This window comes from Phoca vitulina, unplaced genomic scaffold, assembly GCF_004348235.1.
Source record: "Phoca vitulina isolate PV1807 unplaced genomic scaffold, GSC_HSeal_1.0 scaffold9, whole genome shotgun sequence".
In the NCBI taxonomy this organism is placed as follows: Eukaryota; Metazoa; Chordata; class Mammalia; order Carnivora; family Phocidae; genus Phoca; species Phoca vitulina.
In genome coordinates this window covers 16,781,117-16,801,126 of record NW_022589712.1, presented here as the reverse complement: position 1 = coordinate 16,801,126, position 20,010 = coordinate 16,781,117, and the positions used below count along the sequence as shown (strand labels likewise).

Below are 20,010 nucleotides of genomic sequence, written 5' to 3'. Positions count from 1 at the left end.
CTAAAACTCAAACTTGTCCTCAAAGGAAGCAGTTTAAACATTTCCTACTGTAAGTCAGCCGTACAACGATACCACGTCAGGAGACAGATCAGAGAGACAAAGCAGCTCCAACATAAAGCCCGTCTTGCCAAAAGAAAAGAAAAACAAAAACAAAAACACCAGGAGGGAAATCCAATTTATCTAGAAAGGGTGGACCCTCTTCAGGACTGAGGTCCCAAAACAGTAAGATTCAACTGTGCGTGCAGTGTCCTCTTTGGAAAAACAGGGGTAAAGAACAGATCTGGCTGAAGCACGCTAAGAGGCCAGTTTAAAAAGATGAAAGGGGTCCCAGGGAGACACACCATCACTCTGTCTCCACTGCAGCATTTACCACGACTTAGAGGGCCGGAAGCGGACTCTCTGCCAGCAGTGCACACAGCGGAGTGATGCGCTGAGAAGAGTTTCCCTTTGCACTCACCAGTCTGCAGGAAACTTGGGGGGGTTGGGAGCCGATTTTCCACGGGGGGGTGCGTCACACTCTCCCCGATGGCCCGGCCACCAAGGGCCCTCATGAGCAAATGAGCCAAGACCTCGACAGCTGGACTTGTAACCTGGAGTGAATGTGGATGCCCCCTAGAGATGCCGGGACCCCCAGAGGACACAGGGTCCACACTCTGGAAGCATGGTCTCATTTCTTGCCCATTGCAAGCGGGTGGGTCCCTTTGCCCCAAAACTCAAAGCAGTAGCTGGGTGGAAGAAACAGCAGTGGTGGACGGGGGCAATAAACCTCCGTGACTGAGGCTCATCTCAGCTCTTCACTGACCCACCTCGAGGTTTCTGGGCACAAGTCCTGACTCACTGGGCCTTGGCTCACGTGCGAGGTGTGGCTTAGAAAGCTCAGGCAGTAGAGCTGCTGTGCTGGAAAATGCCCTGACGGACGGCTGAAAAACATGGATGCTTAGCCCTGAGGCAAGTGTGTGTGTGAGTGCGTAGGGGGTGAAGGCCCTAAGGGCAGACCCTCAGGACACCGTGCCCCTGCCCCGCCCCCACAGACCAGCACAGCCACACAATCTCAGAGGACAAGGACAATTCTAGGTTCCTCTCATGAGGTAAGAAACAGCTCATATGAAAACTTCCAGATGCCAAAACCTCCATCAACCAACTGACTACATATTTCAAATGTGATTTGATACAATAAATTCAAGGTCATTTACCAGGATTTTTCAAACTTTTGCCCATGACCCACATCAAGTTTCCATGGCTCCCAAGGGTAAACAGGTGCACCCACCTGTAGATAACAAACAGGAGTTTCATACCCAGCTTGATGAGGTGGAGTGGGCTCTGAGATTTCCTATGCCACTCTTTCTGGTGTGACCCATTAAGTTGCTCCTGTGACCCACTTGTGGATCCCAATTGCAGCTTGACAAAACAGCCATGGAATGTTCTGGACAAACCCTTAGAGCCCTCATGGGACGCCAAGTCTTCCAGACATAAGAGATCACTCCCTCCACGGAAGGAGTCAACCTTACTGACCTCCAGCAGCTAGCCCTGCAGGGTCAGTGAGGGTCATCAAGTGCCACCATGGGCCTGGCTGAGGGTGAGGAAGCTGGCTTCCCTGACCATCTTTAAAGAAAAGGGGGCTGCAAAGTGGCTCGCCCCGGGAGCAGGCTGCCAACCCGCCCTGCCCAAGTGGCAAGGCAAGGCTGGGACATCACTTGCGGTGGCTTGGACGAGCTCCTTAGGATTCTCCCACAGGCGCACCAGACCTTTGGAATTTCTGGATGAGCAGGATGAGCCTGGTGACGTCGGAGAGCGCGGGGAACAGGGCCATGACGCTGTCCACCTGGTGGGGCGGGAAGATGCTGCAGAGCGCGATGCGCGCCCGCGTGCGCGCGTCCACCTCGCCGGGAGCCGAGGGAGGCGGGGCCCCCGAAGGGCCCCCGAAGGCGCCGTCGCCCCAGCCGCGTTCCGCCCAGGCCGAGCGGCCCGGGAACCGGCCGGCCGCTGGTGGGAGGGCGCGCGCGTCGGCGGGCCGTCGGCGCTGGGGGAGCAGGTCGCTGTGCGGAGCCCCGGGGCCGTGCCCCCCGCGCGGCCGGACCGGCGGGCCGGACGGGCCCTGGGGGCTCCGGAGGCCGCGCAGGGCTGCCGGGGTCGGCGAGGCCCCCGGCGCCACCCAGTCGGGACGGCGCGGCCGGGGCGTGAGGCCGGCGTCCGGAGGGGGCGGACCGAGGAGCCCCGGCTCGTCGCTGAAGGCGAGCCGCGAGAAGCTGCCTTCGAGCGCCGCCACGTCGGCCGCCGACCGCGCCGAGGGCAGGTTGCGCGCGCCGGGCTCCGGGGCCCTCGGCCAGGCCGCGGCGGGAGCGCCCCGGGGGCCGCCCTGCTCCGCCCCGGCCGCCGCCCGCGCGCTGCGCCGCCGCTCCTCCGCTCCGCCTCCCCCGGCCCGCCAAGCCCGCGTTTGCGCGCGAAGCTCGTCGGCCACCGCCAGCGGCGCCAGGTGCGGCCTCTCCGGGTGGTAGAACTTGCACTTGATGCCGTAGGTGCATTTCTTGCCTGGAAGGGGCGGGGCAGGGGGAGAGGGCGGCGTGAGACCTCGGGCGGAGAGGCTGTGCGGCGCTGCGGTGTGCTGAGCGCGCCGCCGCGGTGTGCTGAGCGCGCCGCCGCGGTGTGCTGAGCGCGCCGCCGCGGTGTGCTGAGCGCGCCGCCGCGGTGTGCTCAGCGCGCCGCCCTTCTTGGAGATTCCTCCGGCTGGGGCAGGACAAGGTGGGGAGCAGGGCCCCGGGGCCGGGTGAGAGGGGTGAGGGTGTGGTACGCCCCGCCCCGTGGTGTAGGGCGCCGGACCCAGATGGGCGCTATGGAAACTCCCTTTGGCCAGGAACTGAGACCAAACCTCTAGGTCAATGACCTTCGACCGCCACTTCCCCAGGAACCCTGTGGATAGGGCCAGCCTTGGGGATAGGGTGGGGAGCAGGTGCTCACGGCATAGGAATGCACCTCCAGTTCTGCCTCAGTTTCCACCACTGGCCTCATTCCTTCTGCTAACCATTGCCCTCTCCCTACAGGCTGTTCTAATAGAGATGATCATGTGATTTATCACCCAAACCTGGACCCTGCTGAGAGTGGGAGCAAGATGAGCCAACCTGAACGTATGTGTGGTCACCTTGATTCTAACAAGAAATGACTTTGAAGATCACCTAAGGTTTTTTAAACTTCTATGGACGCAAGAAACAAGACCTGGGGATGTTAAACAAACAACAAACAAACAAACTCGCCAAGGCAAGTTAGGCAAAGAGCTGGCTAGAAGTGCTGTGGGAGAGAGTCCTTAATTCTTAATGGATAGCACTGACCAAAGTCCGTGAACGGATGGGGGTGGAGGGACGGTGGGGCAGGATGCAGACTCGAGGGCCCAGAGTGCCAGGTGAAGGGATGGAGGAGGAGGAGCTTGGGGTACACACAGCCTCAGGGCTTCCTGGATATGCTTTGCCCTGCGTGTGACCCCCTGCCTGTGGCCCTCGCAAAGGCTCCCGTGCAACAAGCATCCAGGATGTCACTTCATCCTTATAATAACCCTGTCAGCCCGTGCGGGCCAGAGAGGTTAAATTAGCTCTTCAGTGTCACACAGCGAGTTGGGAGCGGAACCCGCACTAGAACCCAGGCTGCTGACTCCACCCTGTGCTGCCCCGAAGGGGACGTGCCCCGGGATCATGGGGCGTGGGGTGCTACCCACCATAGGGGCAGTGCTGCCAGGAGGGCTCCGGGGCCTTCGGCTTCCTGCTCAGGAAGTTGCTCAGGGTGGGTCCCCGGCGGCCCAGGGGGTCATCAGGAGGCATGAACCTGTAAGCAAGCACAGGGGGGCAACTGCAGGACCCATAGGCTCTCACCCCTGGCACCTGCACGGGGAGCAGGCCCAAGCCAGCCGGCGCAAGAATGGCAGCCCCGGGCATTGCGCTGGCCTGGGCCCCCCGTGCAGGGCCCCTTCTCCCACCTGGGGGGTGTGTAGCACTTGAGAGCGGTATCACCCTTCCTTCTCCCGGATCCCGGGAGGGGCAGAGCGTGGATCCCAGGAGAGCCGCCGCAGACCTCTTGGGGAGCTCCTCCAGCAGTGGCAGAATCACCTAGCGACACCTTTCAGAATGCAGGCTCCTGGCTTCACACAAGTCCTGCTCAATCGGACACTCAGGTGGTTCAGGAGTCTGCGTTGTAACAACTTTCCAGGTGATTTTTACCCACTAAAATGGAAGCATCTTTGCTCTGGGGCTCCCCTGGGCCCTGATCTGAAAGCGACTCTAAACTGCTTTCCCACAGTCTTCAGCAGAAGGGCCGAGACCGCCATGGGGCTACAAACAGCTCTGGGCCTGTGAGCCCCCTTACTCAGATCCCACTTCTCCCGTGTTGCCCCACAGCTCTGGACGTATGCCGGTGGGGGATTAATCTTAATAGAGTTTTGAAATGCCAGCCGGGGAGCCAGTGAAGAAGCAGATCCCGGGTGTGGCGGGCGCACAGAGCCTCAGTACAGGCCCAGCCCCTCCTCTGCAAACCCAGGAGCCTCTGGGTTTGGTCTCAGCTTGTGGGGCCGCCTGACCCCAGCCCTATTCTCGGATGATAACCACCCTGCCCCCTCTCTGCCCCTTCCCGTCTCTCTGGCATGCAGTCTCACAAGGAAGGGCATGCATCCTCAGTGTGCCCACAGCTCAGAGGGGCAAACATTCCTTGGAAGGAAAACTCCCCTCCTTTAGTGTCATCCATATGAATAGTTTTATTCCCAGGAGGTACTTCCAGGTCATACAAAGGCTCCGCTAGAGGAGTTGTGGATCCTAAATGGGGGGGGGGGGCTGTTTTTAATGGGTTGGTGTCCCTCTGAGAGTCAAGGGTCATACTGAGTCCCACCGTGTAGACCACATACCCTAGGCCAGCCCAGAACCGGGCAATCCCCAGTCCCGGGCAGCCTCTGGGGCTCAGATCCCAGCTCCACAGCCAGCTTCTCGGACTTGGGCCCTGACCAAGAATCTTGGGGAGCCGCCCACTGCGGTTATTAGAGGTTCCCAAAGGCTTCACCTCGTGCTCTCCGCCGGACCTCGGCCAGGCGAGCTGGGCCAAGAGGGCCCTATGGACGTGCCCAGGGCCCTGGGGCATGTGTCCTCGCCCACAGGCAGGCAGGCTCTGCCTTCTGGCAGCCGGGGGACCTTCTGGCAGGCCCTTAGCAGAGGCCAGTGCGTCAAAAGGACTTGGCCGGGGCCCTGGGCTGTCGCCAGGCCAAAGACAGCCATGATCCATCAGACCTCAGCGAGGATTTTCTGGAACCCACTGTTATCAGACTTGGCAGATTTCTCTGGGCCTGAGCTGGATAGAGGGAACTGCTGGCCCTGAGTATGTGGACACGACCATGGGGGCTAGTTGGGGGTAGCTGCTTGCAAGCATCTGTCCTGGGGCTTAGGAGGGTGGGAGTGGGGGCAGGCATGTCCTGCAGTGGCCTGAAAGTACCTGTTACCTCTTACGGAGTACAGTTCTCCCTAGCCCTCACAACCATCGCAGACGAAGTATGGTTAATCCGAATATGGTTAACTCAAGGTGAAGAACATTGAGTTTGGTGAGATTGGAGGATTTCCCCCATGACACACAGCCCACGAATGGCAGAGCCTCCATTTGAAACCTCATCTCCTGTCTCCAAAGCCCTAGCTCTTTGCAGCACACCACACTGCCTCCTGGGCCTCAAGGTCAGGAGCTGGTCTGCTGCATGCAAGCGGCCTGACCCAGCTGATCTGTCACCTCTCTCCCCAGCCTCCCTTCCTCAGGGCCACAGCCACTCCCTCACGGGTGCACTCACTCATTCGTTCATCTACAACTAGTTCTTGAGGGCCTGTGATGTGCCAGGCATGCTGGGCCGTGGCAGACAAGATGATACAGGCCCTGTCCTCACAGAGTTGGGAGCGGCTCTTAAACCACATTTCTAAAGGCCGTCCTAGAACCCAGAAGGAGGATGAAGCTGTCATTGCCTGGAACAGAAACTGCAGTGGGAGTGATGTCCCAGCTTGCTGTGCCCTCCCCACCTCGGCCCACCCTGGGCTAGCCTCAGACCCATGCCTGCCTTGCCGGGCTCCTGGCCTTTCTTTGCCTTTAGCACGCCTGAGGACGTCTGCCTTGCTTCCTCCCCACCTTAGCTCCATCCGGGAGCCCTTGCCCAGCACCTGCTAACTGATTCGCACCTTGTGTCCCTGACATCGCCCTCCCCTGGCTATAGCTGGTTGGTCCAGGGCAGACCTGACCCAGGGGAACCAACCTAGGGGACAGAGAACCAACTCGATTCTCTTGAAAATTTCAACCAACAGGTATTGAGACAGACTCAGTTCCAAGATCTTCACAACCCCAGAGAAAAAATGAGTCCCATATGTAATTCAAAACTTAAAAAAGAAAAAAGACATAAACATAAAATAAGTGAATGGAAGTGCAATGAAGTGCAGATTTTCCCCATGATGCCTGTTCCAGTGCTCTTACTTGCAGTAGTAAATACTTTAAAAATAAAAGCAACACGTTGGTGGTGCCCCAGCTGGTGCTTTGCCCACCTGCGGCAACTCAGTGCCAGGTCAACTACGTGTAGGCATGGGGACAGAAAGGTCACGGACAGCTGGGACAAAATAGCCCTGTTGAGGAAAGGTGGTCACGAAAGAGAGACCCAGAGCGACAGGGAGAGATTATGCGGCCCCGGGGGCAGAGTGGGTGACTCCCGGTGGGCTCCGTCTCCAGGGCTGGGTGCCCTTTGCTTTGACGTGGGGTGCCCGTGACTGCAAGCCCGCCCCCTCCCCGGGCTTAGGCTGGTTGGAGTGGCTTTCTGCCGGTCACCCCAGCCCCCCCCCACCCGGGCCAGGACCCCCCGTGCCGCCACATACCGATCGTTGACGAAGGAGAACATGAGCAGCCTCTGCTCGATGAACCACTTCCACTCGGGGTTCTCGCTCTGAAGGTCGCGGTAATTGTCGTTAGAGACGATGACGCCGTCCAGCTCGTAGGCCACCTTCACGATGTAGCGGTCGTCGTAGCAGACCACCCGCTTGCCGTTCACCTTGCGGGACGGGGTGTACACGAGCACCGCCTGCTTCTCCAGCGCCTCCAGCACGTGTTGCTCTGGGGGCCACGGGGGGGCGGGAGACGGGATGCAGCGGCTTCCGGGGCGGGGCCCCCAGCCCGACAAGCACTCGCACACCCCCGGCACGCTCGGCCGCTCGGGGGCCTCTCCCAGTCCGCTCCCTCCTTCCCCACCCACGGCCCAGCCTGGCAGATGAGGAGCAGGGAGGTCCTGAGAGGCACGTGCCAGCAAACTGGGGTCAAGAGGACTTGACCCTCGTCCCTCTCTGAACACCAGATTTTACATTTCCTATAAAATCAGGAGGGCAGCTCCTCCTTCACGTCCCCGGTGTCTATGAGTAGACTGGCTAAGCTCATGTGGGCGACAGCTCCCAAGCAGAGTAGTGCGGAGGCCAACGTGCATCACCTACCACAAGGGAGCTAAAACCCACAACCCCGGCAAGTCTACTCTTGGACCTTAGCTGTGCTTCTGGAGGCATGCAAAAGAAAATCCCTTCTACCGCTAACAGGTACTCAGAACTTGGAAGCGCATCAGCATATTCTTCACAAATTGTTTCTTCCCTCAAGTCGACATCCATTCCTCCATGACATGGTGTCCAGACTTTTAAAAAGTACACAATGCATAGAGGGTACAAAGGGTACTTTTTAAAGCCCACCTATGCAGCACTCCCTTAGAGAAATGGCACGCGCCATGCTCCCGTTGGCCCCCCCATTTTGCTGCTCCCCTCAACATAGCCCAATGTTTAGAACTTTGTGTTTATAATTCCCTTCCTTTCATTTTAAAAAAATGTGCATGTATCCATCCCCCAAAACGACTATTTTCAATGTGATTAGGACCCTCTAGACTTTACACAAATGGGATCGTGCGCACATACTCTCGTGCACCTTGCTTTCGTCCTTTAACGTTGTGTCGGGGCGGTTGGGCCATGTCCATAGGTTCACTGCTGTCGGTTCTGCATGTAAGTCTCCCGGGGACAGAAGTACAAGGATTTCTCTAGGGAGTACCTCTAAGAGTGCTGTTGCTGAGTTACAGGGAAAGGCATTTTCTAAGACAATGCTGAATTGTTTTCCAAAGTGGGTATATTAAGTTACTACCCAACACAGCATTTTAGAAGACCTCCTTAATGCTTGGCATTTTCAGGTTTCTGAATTTTTGCCAATCTGGTGGGTGTACAGTGGCCTCTTACTGTGGTTTTATTTTGCATTTCTTTGGATACTAATGAGATTGAGCATCTTTTCGTATGTTTATTGGCCATTTATGTTTTCTCTTCGGTGAAAGGCCTATTCATGCTTTAGTTCATCTTTCTGTTGGTCCTTTGTCTTTGTCTTATTAATTTGGAGAAGCTCTCTATAGATTCTGGACAGTAATCCTTCATCAGGAATGTGTGATGGATGGCCTCTCCCAGTTCAAGGCTTGTCTTTTCATTTTTTTTGTTTTCATGGTATCCACTAATGAACAGAAGCTTTTATTTTAGTGCAGTCAAATTTATGAATCTTTGCCCTGAAGCTTTGTACTTGTTGTGACTTGTTTAAAAATTCCCTCCCTACCCCCAAGTGATTTCCCTACCCTTTACCCATACTACATTTACATATTACACAACTGTTGAGAGCCACCATTCCCCATGTTCAGACAGTAAAGAATGATTTGGGGTGACTGGTTCCTGGTAGAGAACTGAACACAAGTATTTATCCCCGCCTCCTTCTCATGATTGGATTGAAGTGGCAGTGAAGATGCACACAACAGGGAGGGGGTCCATAATCACATTAAAACGGGCCAAGGAACAGCAGCAAACCCTGGAGAACAGCAATGAAACCAGGAGAGCAGCAAACCCAAGAAACCATATTGACCCCGTAGCCCATAAGGAGCCACAACCCAGAATGCATGTAGAAGGCTGAAGTGGCGCCTGGGTGGCTCAGTCAGTTAAGCATCTGCCTTTGGCTCAGGTCATGGTCCCAGGATCCTGGGGTGGAGCCCCGCATCGGGCTCCCTGCTCCGCGGGAAGTCTGCTTCTCCCTCTCCCACTCCCCCTGCTTGTGTTCCCTCTCTCGCTGTCTCTGTCGCTATCTTTGTCTTTCTCTCTCAAATAAATATATAAAATCTTAAAAAAAAAAAATACTAATAAAAGGAAACTCTTAAAAAGAAGGCTGAAGTGGAGGGAGTGGGACGAGGGCAGAAGTCAGGGTCATGGCTACTCGTGGCGCAGGTGCATCCATCCTTTCCCTACCCTTACCACTATCAGGAAAGTGAGGTATCCCTAGGAAGGGGGAGGTTCCCATGTGGCCTTTGACCTCCTAGAGTAAAACCATCATCGTTGTGGCTTTGCGGTGAGCATGGGCTGGGCTGCCCAGCCACGTGCCCACTGCAGACAGGGTCTGCCCAAGTGAAATCTGCCAGTCAGCACTGATGGTCAGCCCTGCCGGTCAGCCCTGCCGCTCCGGGAAAGATCCACATGCCAGGAGAGAAAACACAAGGAAATCACATAGATATGCATTCTAACCAACCTGGCTCTTTATTTGCAAATAAAAGCTGGCCACCAAACAATCACTAGACTTTTGAGAAGATGGAACAGCACACACATACATACGGCGGTGAACGAAGAGAACTGGCCCCAGAAAAATTAAATAGGATTCACGGAACTTAAGAGAACTTTTTAAAGTTTAAAGTTTAAAGAAATAGTCAGGGGCGCCTGGGTGGCTCAGTCGGCTAAGCGTCTGCCTTCAGCTCAGGTCATGATCTCAGGGTCCTGGGATCGAGCCCCGAGTCGGGCTCCCTGCTCAGCAGGAAATTGCTTCTCCCTCTCCCTCTGCACACAATAATTTTGGGGACTTAATCATTCACACTAAAACACAAAATAATTTTTTTATTCATCTATTCAACAACTATGGACTGAGCACCTACTATATGCCAGACATGCTGGGTGCTGGTGCGATGGCAACGAATACCTATAATCAGTGCTTTCAAGGAGCTTATAGTCCAGTGAGAAAGACAGACATTATCACACAAATAGCTAAGTAGATAACTGACTATAATTGTCAGGAGCACTACCAAGAAAAGGTGTATAGAACTTCCTGAGCATACCTCTGCTCCAGCCTACCTCTAATAGGGGTGTCGGATCTTGGTGGGTCTTTCCTCCAGGAGGGGACAAAAACTTTGATGTAGGTGTGTCCTCTGTCCCTGAACCAGTCCACAGCCAGCTGGATTCCCCGGCACGAGAAGGCTTCTTTATTTCCATGGCTACGACGGGAAAACAGAGAAATCTGTAGAGTCACAGGAAGGGTTCCTGAAGGGTGATTTCCCCTGGGAATATCCTGAATCACAGTCTCATAATCAAAGGGAATCAGGAAAATCTGCATTTTAAAAATAGTCCATTCTTTGCAAAAAATGTATCCCTTAACCGGCACCATGCAGCTTGTGATAGTGTGTATACAGAGTGGGGGCTGGGCTCCAAGGCAAGGGCATTCCGAGCGTTAATAGACAAGACCCGCCTTTTCCCCTGAAGTTAATAAGGATCAACATAAGGCGGAGGACAGTAGCCATCTGCAGAATACTCTTGCCCTAAGAGAGGGGTGTAAATGTGTTACGGGGCTCCCCAAGTCCAAGTAAGGAGGCCAATGTGCCCCCCAAATGCCACTGAAGTGTCGATGGAGGCAGGAAAGAGAGAGCAGTGTGAGAGGAGGCCCAAGACCAGGCAGGGCCTTGCGTGCCTTCCTGAAGACTTTCTTCTCCTAAGAGGAATGAGAAGCCATAGAAGGATTTGAAGACTGGGGGAGTCTATGTGATGTGATGTGATATGACCCAGGGTGTGTTTCTAGAAGCTCAATCCGGCAGCACAGCGGACGCTACATCGGAAGGGAGCGAGGTGGGGGTGGGGTCCCAGTTAAAAAGCTGTCACAGTCATCACAGCAAAACTGGATGGTGACGTGGACCACGTGGGTGGCGGCGGAGAAGGGAAAAGGGCAGGTGAACCTGAGAGGTATCAGGAGGGAAAACCTCCAGAATGTGGTGACTGATGGGATACAGGGTGACAGAGAAGACTTCCAGATCTCTGGCTTGTGTAGCTGGTGGGCTCCTCGTTGAGACTGGGAGTTCTGGAGGAGGACAGGGTTCGGAGGCAAAGAGTGTTGTCACGGACACACACTGAGTGGGAGGAGCCTCTGCGGCCTCTGGGTGGAACCGCTGAGTACACAGCTGGGGTCCAGAAGAGAGTTCTGGGCGATGGACACTGGGGGCATCTGTGCTCACACAAGGGCTGGAACCAGGGCATGGAGAGAACTGCCTGGCTCCCCAGAGGGAGAGCAAGAGGCCTGGAAGACGGGTCTGGGGGTGCTCTGGGACTCAGTAGCTGGTGACGGGGAGAGTAGGGCAATCTTACAGAAGAGACAGAAAGGGTCTATCAGGCCACAAGGAAGTAAACCAGAGGAGTCCTGCATTTGCAAACCACAGGAAGGAGGTGGCCAAGTGCTGCTCGGAGGGACCCATGAAGTCTGAGAACATCCCTCAGACTGAGTCCGTGCAGGTTGGTGGTGTTTTGCTGGCGAGGGAGACAAGTGGACAGACCTTGTATCTAGGTAATGTAATGAGATTGCAGATCAGACTTAGCCCTGAGTGCGACTCAGCCTTGCCTTAGGATGAGGTCACTCTCCGCTCTGCTTGCAGCCCAGCTACCTTTACCCTGGCCAGGCACATTCCCCACTCCTACCGCAGGACCTTTGAACCAGCTATTTCTTCTCCTCTCGGCCCAGTCCACACCTCCTCCTCCTTCAGATCTCACCTTCATCTCTACTTCCTCCGGAAAGCATCCCCCCAGCCCCCTATTACAAGTTCTCATGGCACTAATCACAGTTGAAGGATGACACCCCCCATAGGATGAACGGGTTTCCCCCTCTCTAAATCACAAGCTCCTTTTGCTCCCCATTGAATTCCCAGCACCTAGCGCGGTGCCCGATGGTTGGTAGCGGGTCAGTAAAAATGTGCTGAACACAGGAGCAGCTGCGAAGACTCAGGTCCAGCAAGCAGCTAGAGGAGGAAGAGCCCCGGGGAGGAGCCGGCTGGAAAGAGCCCAACACAGGAAAGGCTTGGCTTGTCCAGGGACCAAAGAGGGAACAGAGTGACCGGGGCATGGGGAGGGAGCAAAGGGGAGAGCCACAGGGCACCGAGACGCCCGTCCGCTGAGAAGCCTGGTCCGCAGCAGCCCGCCTACGTCCAGACAAGGACAACGCTCCAGATTTTTCGTGTTGGGCTTTGTCTTGGGCATAGCCCCTCCTGCTATTTCCTCAGAGGGATCAGGATAGGTCCGGGTTTGCCAGAGAAAAACGGGAGTCTTCGGAAACACGAATCGATAGTATTGCAAGTCAGGCTTTGTGGAGAGACTGAATGAGAACTCTGAATTGCTTCGGCTCCAGGAACAGATCGGGAACCAGGCCTTGCGTCCTACATCGGTAGGTGTCTTCCGGTTTAGAGAAAATAGCCGTCTGGCCATGGAGGCCGCGCTGGGAGGCTGATGCAAACAGTAAGGAGAAAATACGTCAATGTCTGTGGTGAAAGGAAGAGGAAGTTGACAGCGCATCCCTCTGCCCCAGCAGAAGCTGAAAAAAGAAAGGTGATGGAGGGAGAAAGAGGAGGTCCTCACCCCTGCATCCCCCACCTGCTCCACCGCCTGAGCCAGAAGGGGAGGGGGAGGGGTAGAAACATCAGGATGGGTGTGAAGAGGAGGCCGAAGGCTTGTCTCCCAGCACAGCCTAGGCAGGTCACAAGCCTCTCGGAGAAATCCTGGTTTTAGCAGGTGCAGCATCCCACGGGGCTGCAGGGCTGCCTTGGAGCAAAGGGACAGACAGGTGAACTGGAAGCAACATCCCTGGATCCCTCACATGCCCCCAGGCCTGGTGGATTGTCTGAGGCCTGGGATAGACAAATAGGCCCCTGGAGGGGGCAGAACAGTAAGCCAGGATGGCATTCCAAAAGGCCAAATGGGACCAATGACCTTTCTCCGCTGACCCTTCAGAAGCCAGGCCAGGCCAGACCAGCTGCTCTTTAGCAGAACCCAGTGAGAGTCCCAGACCCCCGTCTCCCAGCCAACATCAGGTCTCAAAGCCCCCAGATGCCATGTGGCAGAAGAGCAGGGGAGGGAGAGGAAGCGTGAACTCCAAATCATCCAGACGGCAGAAGACACTGAGGTATCACAAATTGGTAAGTCTAGGTTTGTCCCTCTCCATTACCTAAACAGGTAGGGAAGAGATCGTATCTATCCTGGAAAAGAAGGTCTATTTTCTGTGCACACTGAGGCAGGAATGTGAACAACTAAAGACACCCCATCCACAAACATGCCTCTGTCGGCTGCCACGAAGTCTACCCTCCGTCAGTTCTCGAGTGAACCTATCACTGCCACAATTCTTTTAAAATGGTGTCTTGAGTGCTCTCTTTTCTGTGACTTCCCATCAGTTTCTGTGACTACACACCTTTGATGGGTAGGTGGCCAGAAGGGGCACGATGAGGAGGAACCCAATCCCTCTGAAGAGGCAAAGGTGAGCGGGGTGATGAGTTCTGGTGATGACGGGCAGGACCACAGCCTGCGGTGGCCCTGCTGGGGGCATGTGGAGGGGAAGGGATTGGTAGTTCAGGAGTTCAGGAAGAGAAAAACTGAGGAATGGTGCTACCATCAGCTTCAAGCATCGAAAACCGGTCCCATGGCTTCTCGGACACAAGACTCCAAGATGGCAGACCCTCAGCCAAGAGTTTCAAAAGGGCAAGTCCAGGAGAAGACGGAACAAACATGCATCTGCCCATGGCCTTTCTTCCCTCCCTAAGAAGTGCTCTCCTTTTCAGCTTTGACTCCAGGCAAGGGAAGTCAGGGACTAAACCCTAGAATCACTAAGCTGGTGACTCCGGAATGGAGGGTTTTCATTCAGGTCTGTTGTTTTGCAGGACTGGATTCCCACACGCCCCACCCTAACCTCTCCTCTGAGCTTTCTGGTCTCTTTTGAGATGCAAAGATTGTTATTGTTCAACCCTTGCCACATTTTTTTTTTTTTTTACCAACCTCAAAACCCCAGTATGGCTGCCCTATTTCTGACCACAGAAAGGCCCGGGCCATGGCAGGATTGAAGCCACAAGCAGGGGCTACCTTCTCGCCACTTGTGGGGGTCTCCCTCTAGGAGCCGGCAGAGCTCCCAGTCAGGCAAGAAAGCGGCCACGGTCACCCTAGGACCGCACCACTCGGCGCACAGACGGAAATGCAGAAGGACCCGTTCACTTAGGCATCGCTCCACGCACTCCACATCGATTTATGACCGTCTTCAACGAGGGTCGGGCTGGGTCCTCGAGACCGGTGAACAAGACAGACCTCATTCCTGCTGCTTCTTGGAGCTCATTTTTAATATTTGTAGCGAGTCCTGTGTACCAGGCCACTTCGCACTCTGCACTCCGGTCGGTACAAGGAGCCCCTGAGGAAGTGAGCGTTGTCCCACTGCACCCTGGAGGAAACTAAAGCAAAGAAATGTGCCCAACTCCCTGATCTAAAGACAGACTTCAGAGCCTGCTCCGTAGGGCTGCAACCTCCTCCTCCTCCTCTGTGGCTTATCCCGTGTATTCCTGGCCCTCCCAGTCTCTGCCCCTGAGATGGAGACAGCAATTCCTTTGGAGCCTAAGTCCCCTGCTGTTAGGAGGCTGGAGTCTGGGGAGGGACCTTAGCGCTTACTAACGGTCACTGCAAACCAGCTCGTCAGACTGCAAGCTGAGAGCCCGGCCCTGGGAGAAGGAGACAGAGGAGGGAGGTTTTGAATAAAGGGAGGGTGGTGAGAAGTGAGAAGTTCACTTCTTCCCTTTGAATAAAGGGAGAAGTGGGTTGGTGCCCGAGGTAAGCTTTGTCTGCAGGCCAGGTGGGCAGCCACAGTCCGGCAGCCTTGTGTAGGAAGTGGCCCACCTCGGGGCTCCTCACTGTATCGCGGACTCTTGCCCGGGAGGTTCTGCCGAAGTCAGCGGCTCACGGAACAGTCCCACGGAGCCTGAGGCGGCGGTTGTGGGTGGGAGGGAAGGAAAAGAGAAGTGGTGGTCCCTTCAGAGCATGACATGTGAAGGCACGCCACTCTTGCCACTCCGTTTCTTATTTGGGGTTAAATTGCAAACCCCTGGGACCTGCAGTTTATAGCCTTTGCACCCAAAGACCTCTCCCCAGCTGAGGTCAGGGGGAAGAGAGAGGGCGGCCTCTGAGAGACGGGGCACCTTCATCTCGGGTGCAGACCTCGCCAGCGTGGGTCAGAGGCAACTCAGGGGCTCAGAAGCAGGTGTGACCTCAGCCCGGGTGTGCAGCCTCCCCTAGTAACCCACTGAGAGGGGGCTGATGACCCCCCCACCCCGTTGCAGGCCCGAGCCCTCCTCACCGAAGATTTGTGACTCCAGAATAAGCCAGATTCTGTTGAAGTTCCTAAGAGTTTAAAAATGTACATGAGAACCCAAACAAAAAGCCTGGTGCACACCAAAATGAGGGCCCATTTGCATGAAACCCTTGTCTGGGGCAGCAAGAGGATGTGAAATTATCAGGTGGTTTTCCCCCAAGCTGAAGTCCCTCACATCTCGCTTTTCCTACACTGGCCCGCGGAATGCACAACCCAGGGGGCACTCGAGAGCCGGCCTGGCAAGCAGAGCGGGCAGCAGTCGGCCCGTGAGAAGCCGTCTCCTCCCAACGCCCCATGCAGCTCTGAACACGCCGGCCACGAAGGCCGCCTTCTGCTTCAAGCCTGCTGGACGCTTTCCCCTGGGTCAAGGGCAGAGCCGTGGAGTACGGAGCTCCCCGCCTCGTCGCTCCGGTACGGACCCACGTGCGCATGCGCACAGGCACAGCGCCGCCCTGCCCCGCGGACGTGGGGGGACTGTGCTGGGAAATCGGTCTCTGCACGGCTGCACCGGGGCCACGGGTCAGTGCACAGGCGCTGCCCTCGGCACACGGTCCCAACAGGCTGGCCGCAGCAGGAGAGGCGTCCTGGGCACCGGTCCTGCAGAGAGCACCTGCCCCCTGGTGGGGGACTGGGGGGGCGGGCAGCGCAACCTGTCTGCAGCAGGCAGGTCGGGGCTCATCCTGCTGGGGAAGGGCTCTGGGCAGCACAGGCAGCCTCTGGCTCCAGAGTAGAAGTCCGTGGGGTCAGTCTCCCACCCTGAGACGCTTTCGAAGGCTGGACAGAGAGAAAGCCAAAGATGCACGGCTCTTTGGAAAGAGCTCTGACAGCCGAGCCTGGCACTTACTGCTCTGTGACCTTGGGCAAGTTACCTACCCTCTCTGAACCTTGGCAGAAGAAGAGAAATTCCTTTATAAGAAGAATGCATTTATCTCTTTCATGCATGCATAAAATAATCACCTTGAATCCTAGAATGTTACAGATGAAAAGCCATTTAAAATTATTATTATTTCATCCAACCTCTTAATTGTATAAACAGGGCTCAAAAACGTCAGGTGACTCACTCCGAGGTCACACAGCTGAAAAGCTAGATCTGTACAGTCCAGTACATAGGCACTCACCACATGTGGCTATTTACACTTAAATTCAAATTAATTCAAAAGAAATAAAATTTAGAATTCAGCTCCTTGGTCACAACAGCTACATTCCAAGTGCTTAGCAGCCCCATGCGTCCAGTGGCCATCGTAATGGACAGTGCAGGTATAGAACTGTCCATCACCGAAGGGAGTTTTATTGGGCAGCTCTCAGCTAGAGGTCAGGACTGAGAGCTTGGGACCCTTGGCAGCCCCTCAGGGCAGCAAGGACATGTGTCCCAATCTGTCTTTTCAGTCTTTCCCCACTTCTTCCAGGGCCAGACAGCAGACGAAGCCATATCCTCTTCAAAAGCAGAGAATGGCCACGACTGTGATGCTACAAAACCTCAGGAAAGGAGAATTTTCAGAAACCACGTTTCTGAGGTTAACTGAGTTTTGAGGTCAACAGATCATAACTAGACACCATGTTGGGTTTCAAACTACCCATCGCCTCTAAAGGGTGAACCCCACCCTGAAACCTGTCCTTCGCAGCTGGGACCTGGCGGAGCCTGAGGGTCACGGGTCGTGTGGGAGCTCCGGCTGGAAGACACAGTGGGAGGACACTGTTGCAGGAGAAGGAGCGGGGGATGGGGCAGGACCTCAGACCCCAGCTGTCTCCCAGACTTGCCTCTGAGCAAACCAAGTCCCACCCACCAGCTGGTGGCTGTGCGATGTGTCTTTTTTTCCTAACCAGAGCCGCAGGGGGCAGGGGAAAGGAATGGGATGCTTGTGTGCGCACAGACACGTGTGTGCACGCACACAGATGTCCACACGCCGAGACCTCACGCAGACACAAGTGTGCTTTGTTGACTGAGATGGTTTTTAGGCAGCAAGCGTGGGAAAGCATTAGTGTTCTGACACACTCTTTATAACAAGCCTGAGTGATGGCTTCCATTTGTCACCCACACAGATGGAGAGTGAAGGGGTTAAACGGATGACAGCTGTGGGTGGTGGGGGTGGGAATAAATGGATTTACCTGGGACACATCGTGGTCACACACAAGGAGAAGATGCAGTTTAAGTTTGAATTCCAAGCAGCAACAGAGATTTTCATCAACAGAAAATCCTCCAAAACCACCCTATCAAAATCATTTCTAAAAACTGCCTGGTCCCCCACAGGAGCCTGCCCACACTTCCCTGTGGCACCTGACATAGTCCTTCTAGCCCACAGCCATTCTTTCAGTCTGGGATCCCAGAGCTGGTATAATCTTAGGGCTGGAAAGGTCTTCAGTTTAAGCAATACCCTTTTACCTTTAAAACCTTCTCTCTATGGATGTCCAGAAGGAGAGGTGACTCGTCCTGATCAGACAGAGGCCAGGTCCCCCTCACAATCCTCAGACTTTCTAGGACACTCAGAACCTTAAAAATTCTTAAAAGTCCTTTCAACTCCCCCTGATATCTCAAATTAAGCAGGATTTCATAGGCTGGTCTATCGGGTACTTACACGGGAGCATGTGTGCGGATGTTATAGAGACGCCAGGACCAGCCCAGGGTGACCCGGCTGGCTCAAACTTGAGCCAACACTCTCAGGACACACGAAGCGGGACACCTAGGGACAGCACCCAGGGCTGGGCCATTCTGGGTGGGACCATTCCACACTTCTGTCCTGCAGTGCCAAGCCCAAAGTGAGCCTTCCCAATCCCCCCCAAGAAAGGCCACTGGACCCGTCAGCCAAAGGACAGACGCCCTCCTGACACGTTCAGCTCTGCGGGTAACACAGCTTTTCTCAGTTCCAGCCAGTGGCTCGGCTTTTGAAAGGGGAAGTCCTCTGTTTACAGCTATGAGGGACTGATTTCCTAGGGATCTGCCCTTTTGCCCACCTGTAACTAAGGCACGTAGCACAGAACTGCACTTGTATGAATACAACCTCCTGCTTGCCCCGCGTGGAGCGTGGCTGAGACGGTGAGAGTGTCTGCAAGCTGATTTTAGCCACGCAGGCGTCAGGCTCTCATCGCCGAAACACACCAAGATGCCCAGACACGAATATCCACCACCGTGTCTGCAGCTCAGGGGCCACGGGGCGCGTCTCAGACCAGCTGGGGAACCACAGCGCCACCTGCCACCCTGGAGCAGCAGGTCTCCTCCCCCGGGAGAGGGCTTCCTGTTCAAGCACCTTTCCCCATCTGATTCTCATTACCTCGAGGGAAGTAGCAGAGCTCTTAGTGGCCTGTGTCACAGAAGAAACTGGAGATGGGAGACTCGAGACGAGAAGCCACAATCTGCCAAGGCCCAACGCTAGGCTCCTCCCCAGTTCCCTACTGCCCTCCTCAGAAGGGAGCCTCTCTCGGGGTTGGCATGCTAGTAGGAACCACTTGCTGAACACTTACTCTTCGTCAGGCACCCTCCTAGGTATTTGGTGCAGCTCCAAGTCTTACAACTACTTTCTAGGGAGGCTTTATACCCACATTACAGATGGAAAAAGTGAGGTTCAGAGAGGTTAAGTGACTTATGTAAGGCCACACAGGGGATTCAAAGGCCCATCCATTAGCCCCAAAACTCTTTGGACGAAACCACTGAAAAGGGGGACAGTTCTCCCACCCCAAGGCTACAGGATGAAGCAAAGTACCTCATTGCCACGTTGCTGCCGTCGATCACTATGGGTCGCAAGGAACTGGCTGGGTCTCTGCAATCCTCTTCCAGCTCTGCCGCCGGCCTGCGCAGGGCAGAGTCTGGGGTGGCGCAGGAGCCCCTGGGAACGAGCAGGGGCGCCACGCTGCCCTCATGGGCCCCCGGGCGGCTGCCGGTCTGGATCAGCTCCTGCAGCACGTCATTGACCAGGGCGCCTTCACCCAGTTTGCCCAGCACCCTGACCACATCCTCCGGGCTGTAGCCCAGCTTCTGGAAGAACTCCATCTTGCTTGAGCGCTCCATGCCGCGCCAGCTGGGCCCCCGGCGAGGGTCCGGCCCCTGGTTTCCTTTTGGCAGAGCCACGGTGGCATGAGCTAAAGAGAAAAAGCCTCCATCAGGTGTTTTCTGAGCTGCCGGGCCTGGAGGCTGTCGGGTTACTGAGGGCAAATTATGCACGCTCCCTCCCCGCCTTATCTGTCAGGAAATCATGTTGCCTGGTCCCCTTGGGGATTTTCAGTTGCTCAGTGTGGTTGGGGAGCCACAGATGCAATCATGCTGCTTTTACTAGTGCACTTTCTGAGGCCTTCACCCCACACAGGGGCCCCCGCAAGGATCCACTGGCCAGAGGCACGGAGGGCAGCTGAGCAGACCACCCAGCGCTTGGAACATTTGTGCACAGGCCAGAGGAATGTTCCTGAGGCTCTGTCATGCGCGGAATCCCACCTCCCAAATTCATACGCTAAAGCCCTATCTCCCAGCACCTCAGATTGTGACTACGTTTGTACATAGGGTCTTTAAAGAGTTGATTAAGTTAAAATGAGGTCATTAGGGTGATCCCTGGTCCGATATGACTAGTGTCCTTATAA

At 55.5% G+C, this 20,010-nt stretch overlaps 1 protein-coding gene across 1 annotated transcript; it reads right to left on the bottom strand.

The window, feature by feature from the left end:
* Positions 1-1,717: 1,717 nt before the first annotated feature.
* Positions 1,718-19,447, bottom strand: ZC3H12D (zinc finger CCCH-type containing 12D). Its single transcript, XM_032408248.1, has 5 exons — positions 19,143-19,447; positions 10,152-10,291; positions 6,861-7,095; positions 3,704-3,810; positions 1,718-2,529 (listed from the first exon to the last, which is right to left on the bottom strand). Exons 1-5 carry the CDS (start codon positions 19,445-19,447, stop codon positions 1,718-1,720), a joined length of 1,599 nt encoding a protein of 532 aa, XP_032264139.1.
* Between the last annotated feature and the right edge of the window lie 563 nt (positions 19,448-20,010).

Coding starts and splice junctions, on each gene's coding strand:
- ZC3H12D (XM_032408248.1), bottom strand. CDS start 19,447: ATGGAGCGCTCAAGCAAGATGGAGTTCTTCCAGAAGCTGGGCTACAGC. Junction 10,292..19,142: donor GGCAGCAACGTGGCAATGAG/GTACTTTGCTTC, acceptor TTCCCGTCGTAG/CCATGGAAATAAAGAAGCCT. Junction 2,530..3,703: donor CTGGCAGCACTGCCCCTATG/GTGGGTAGCACC, acceptor CGCCCCTTCCAG/GCAAGAAATGCACCTACGGC.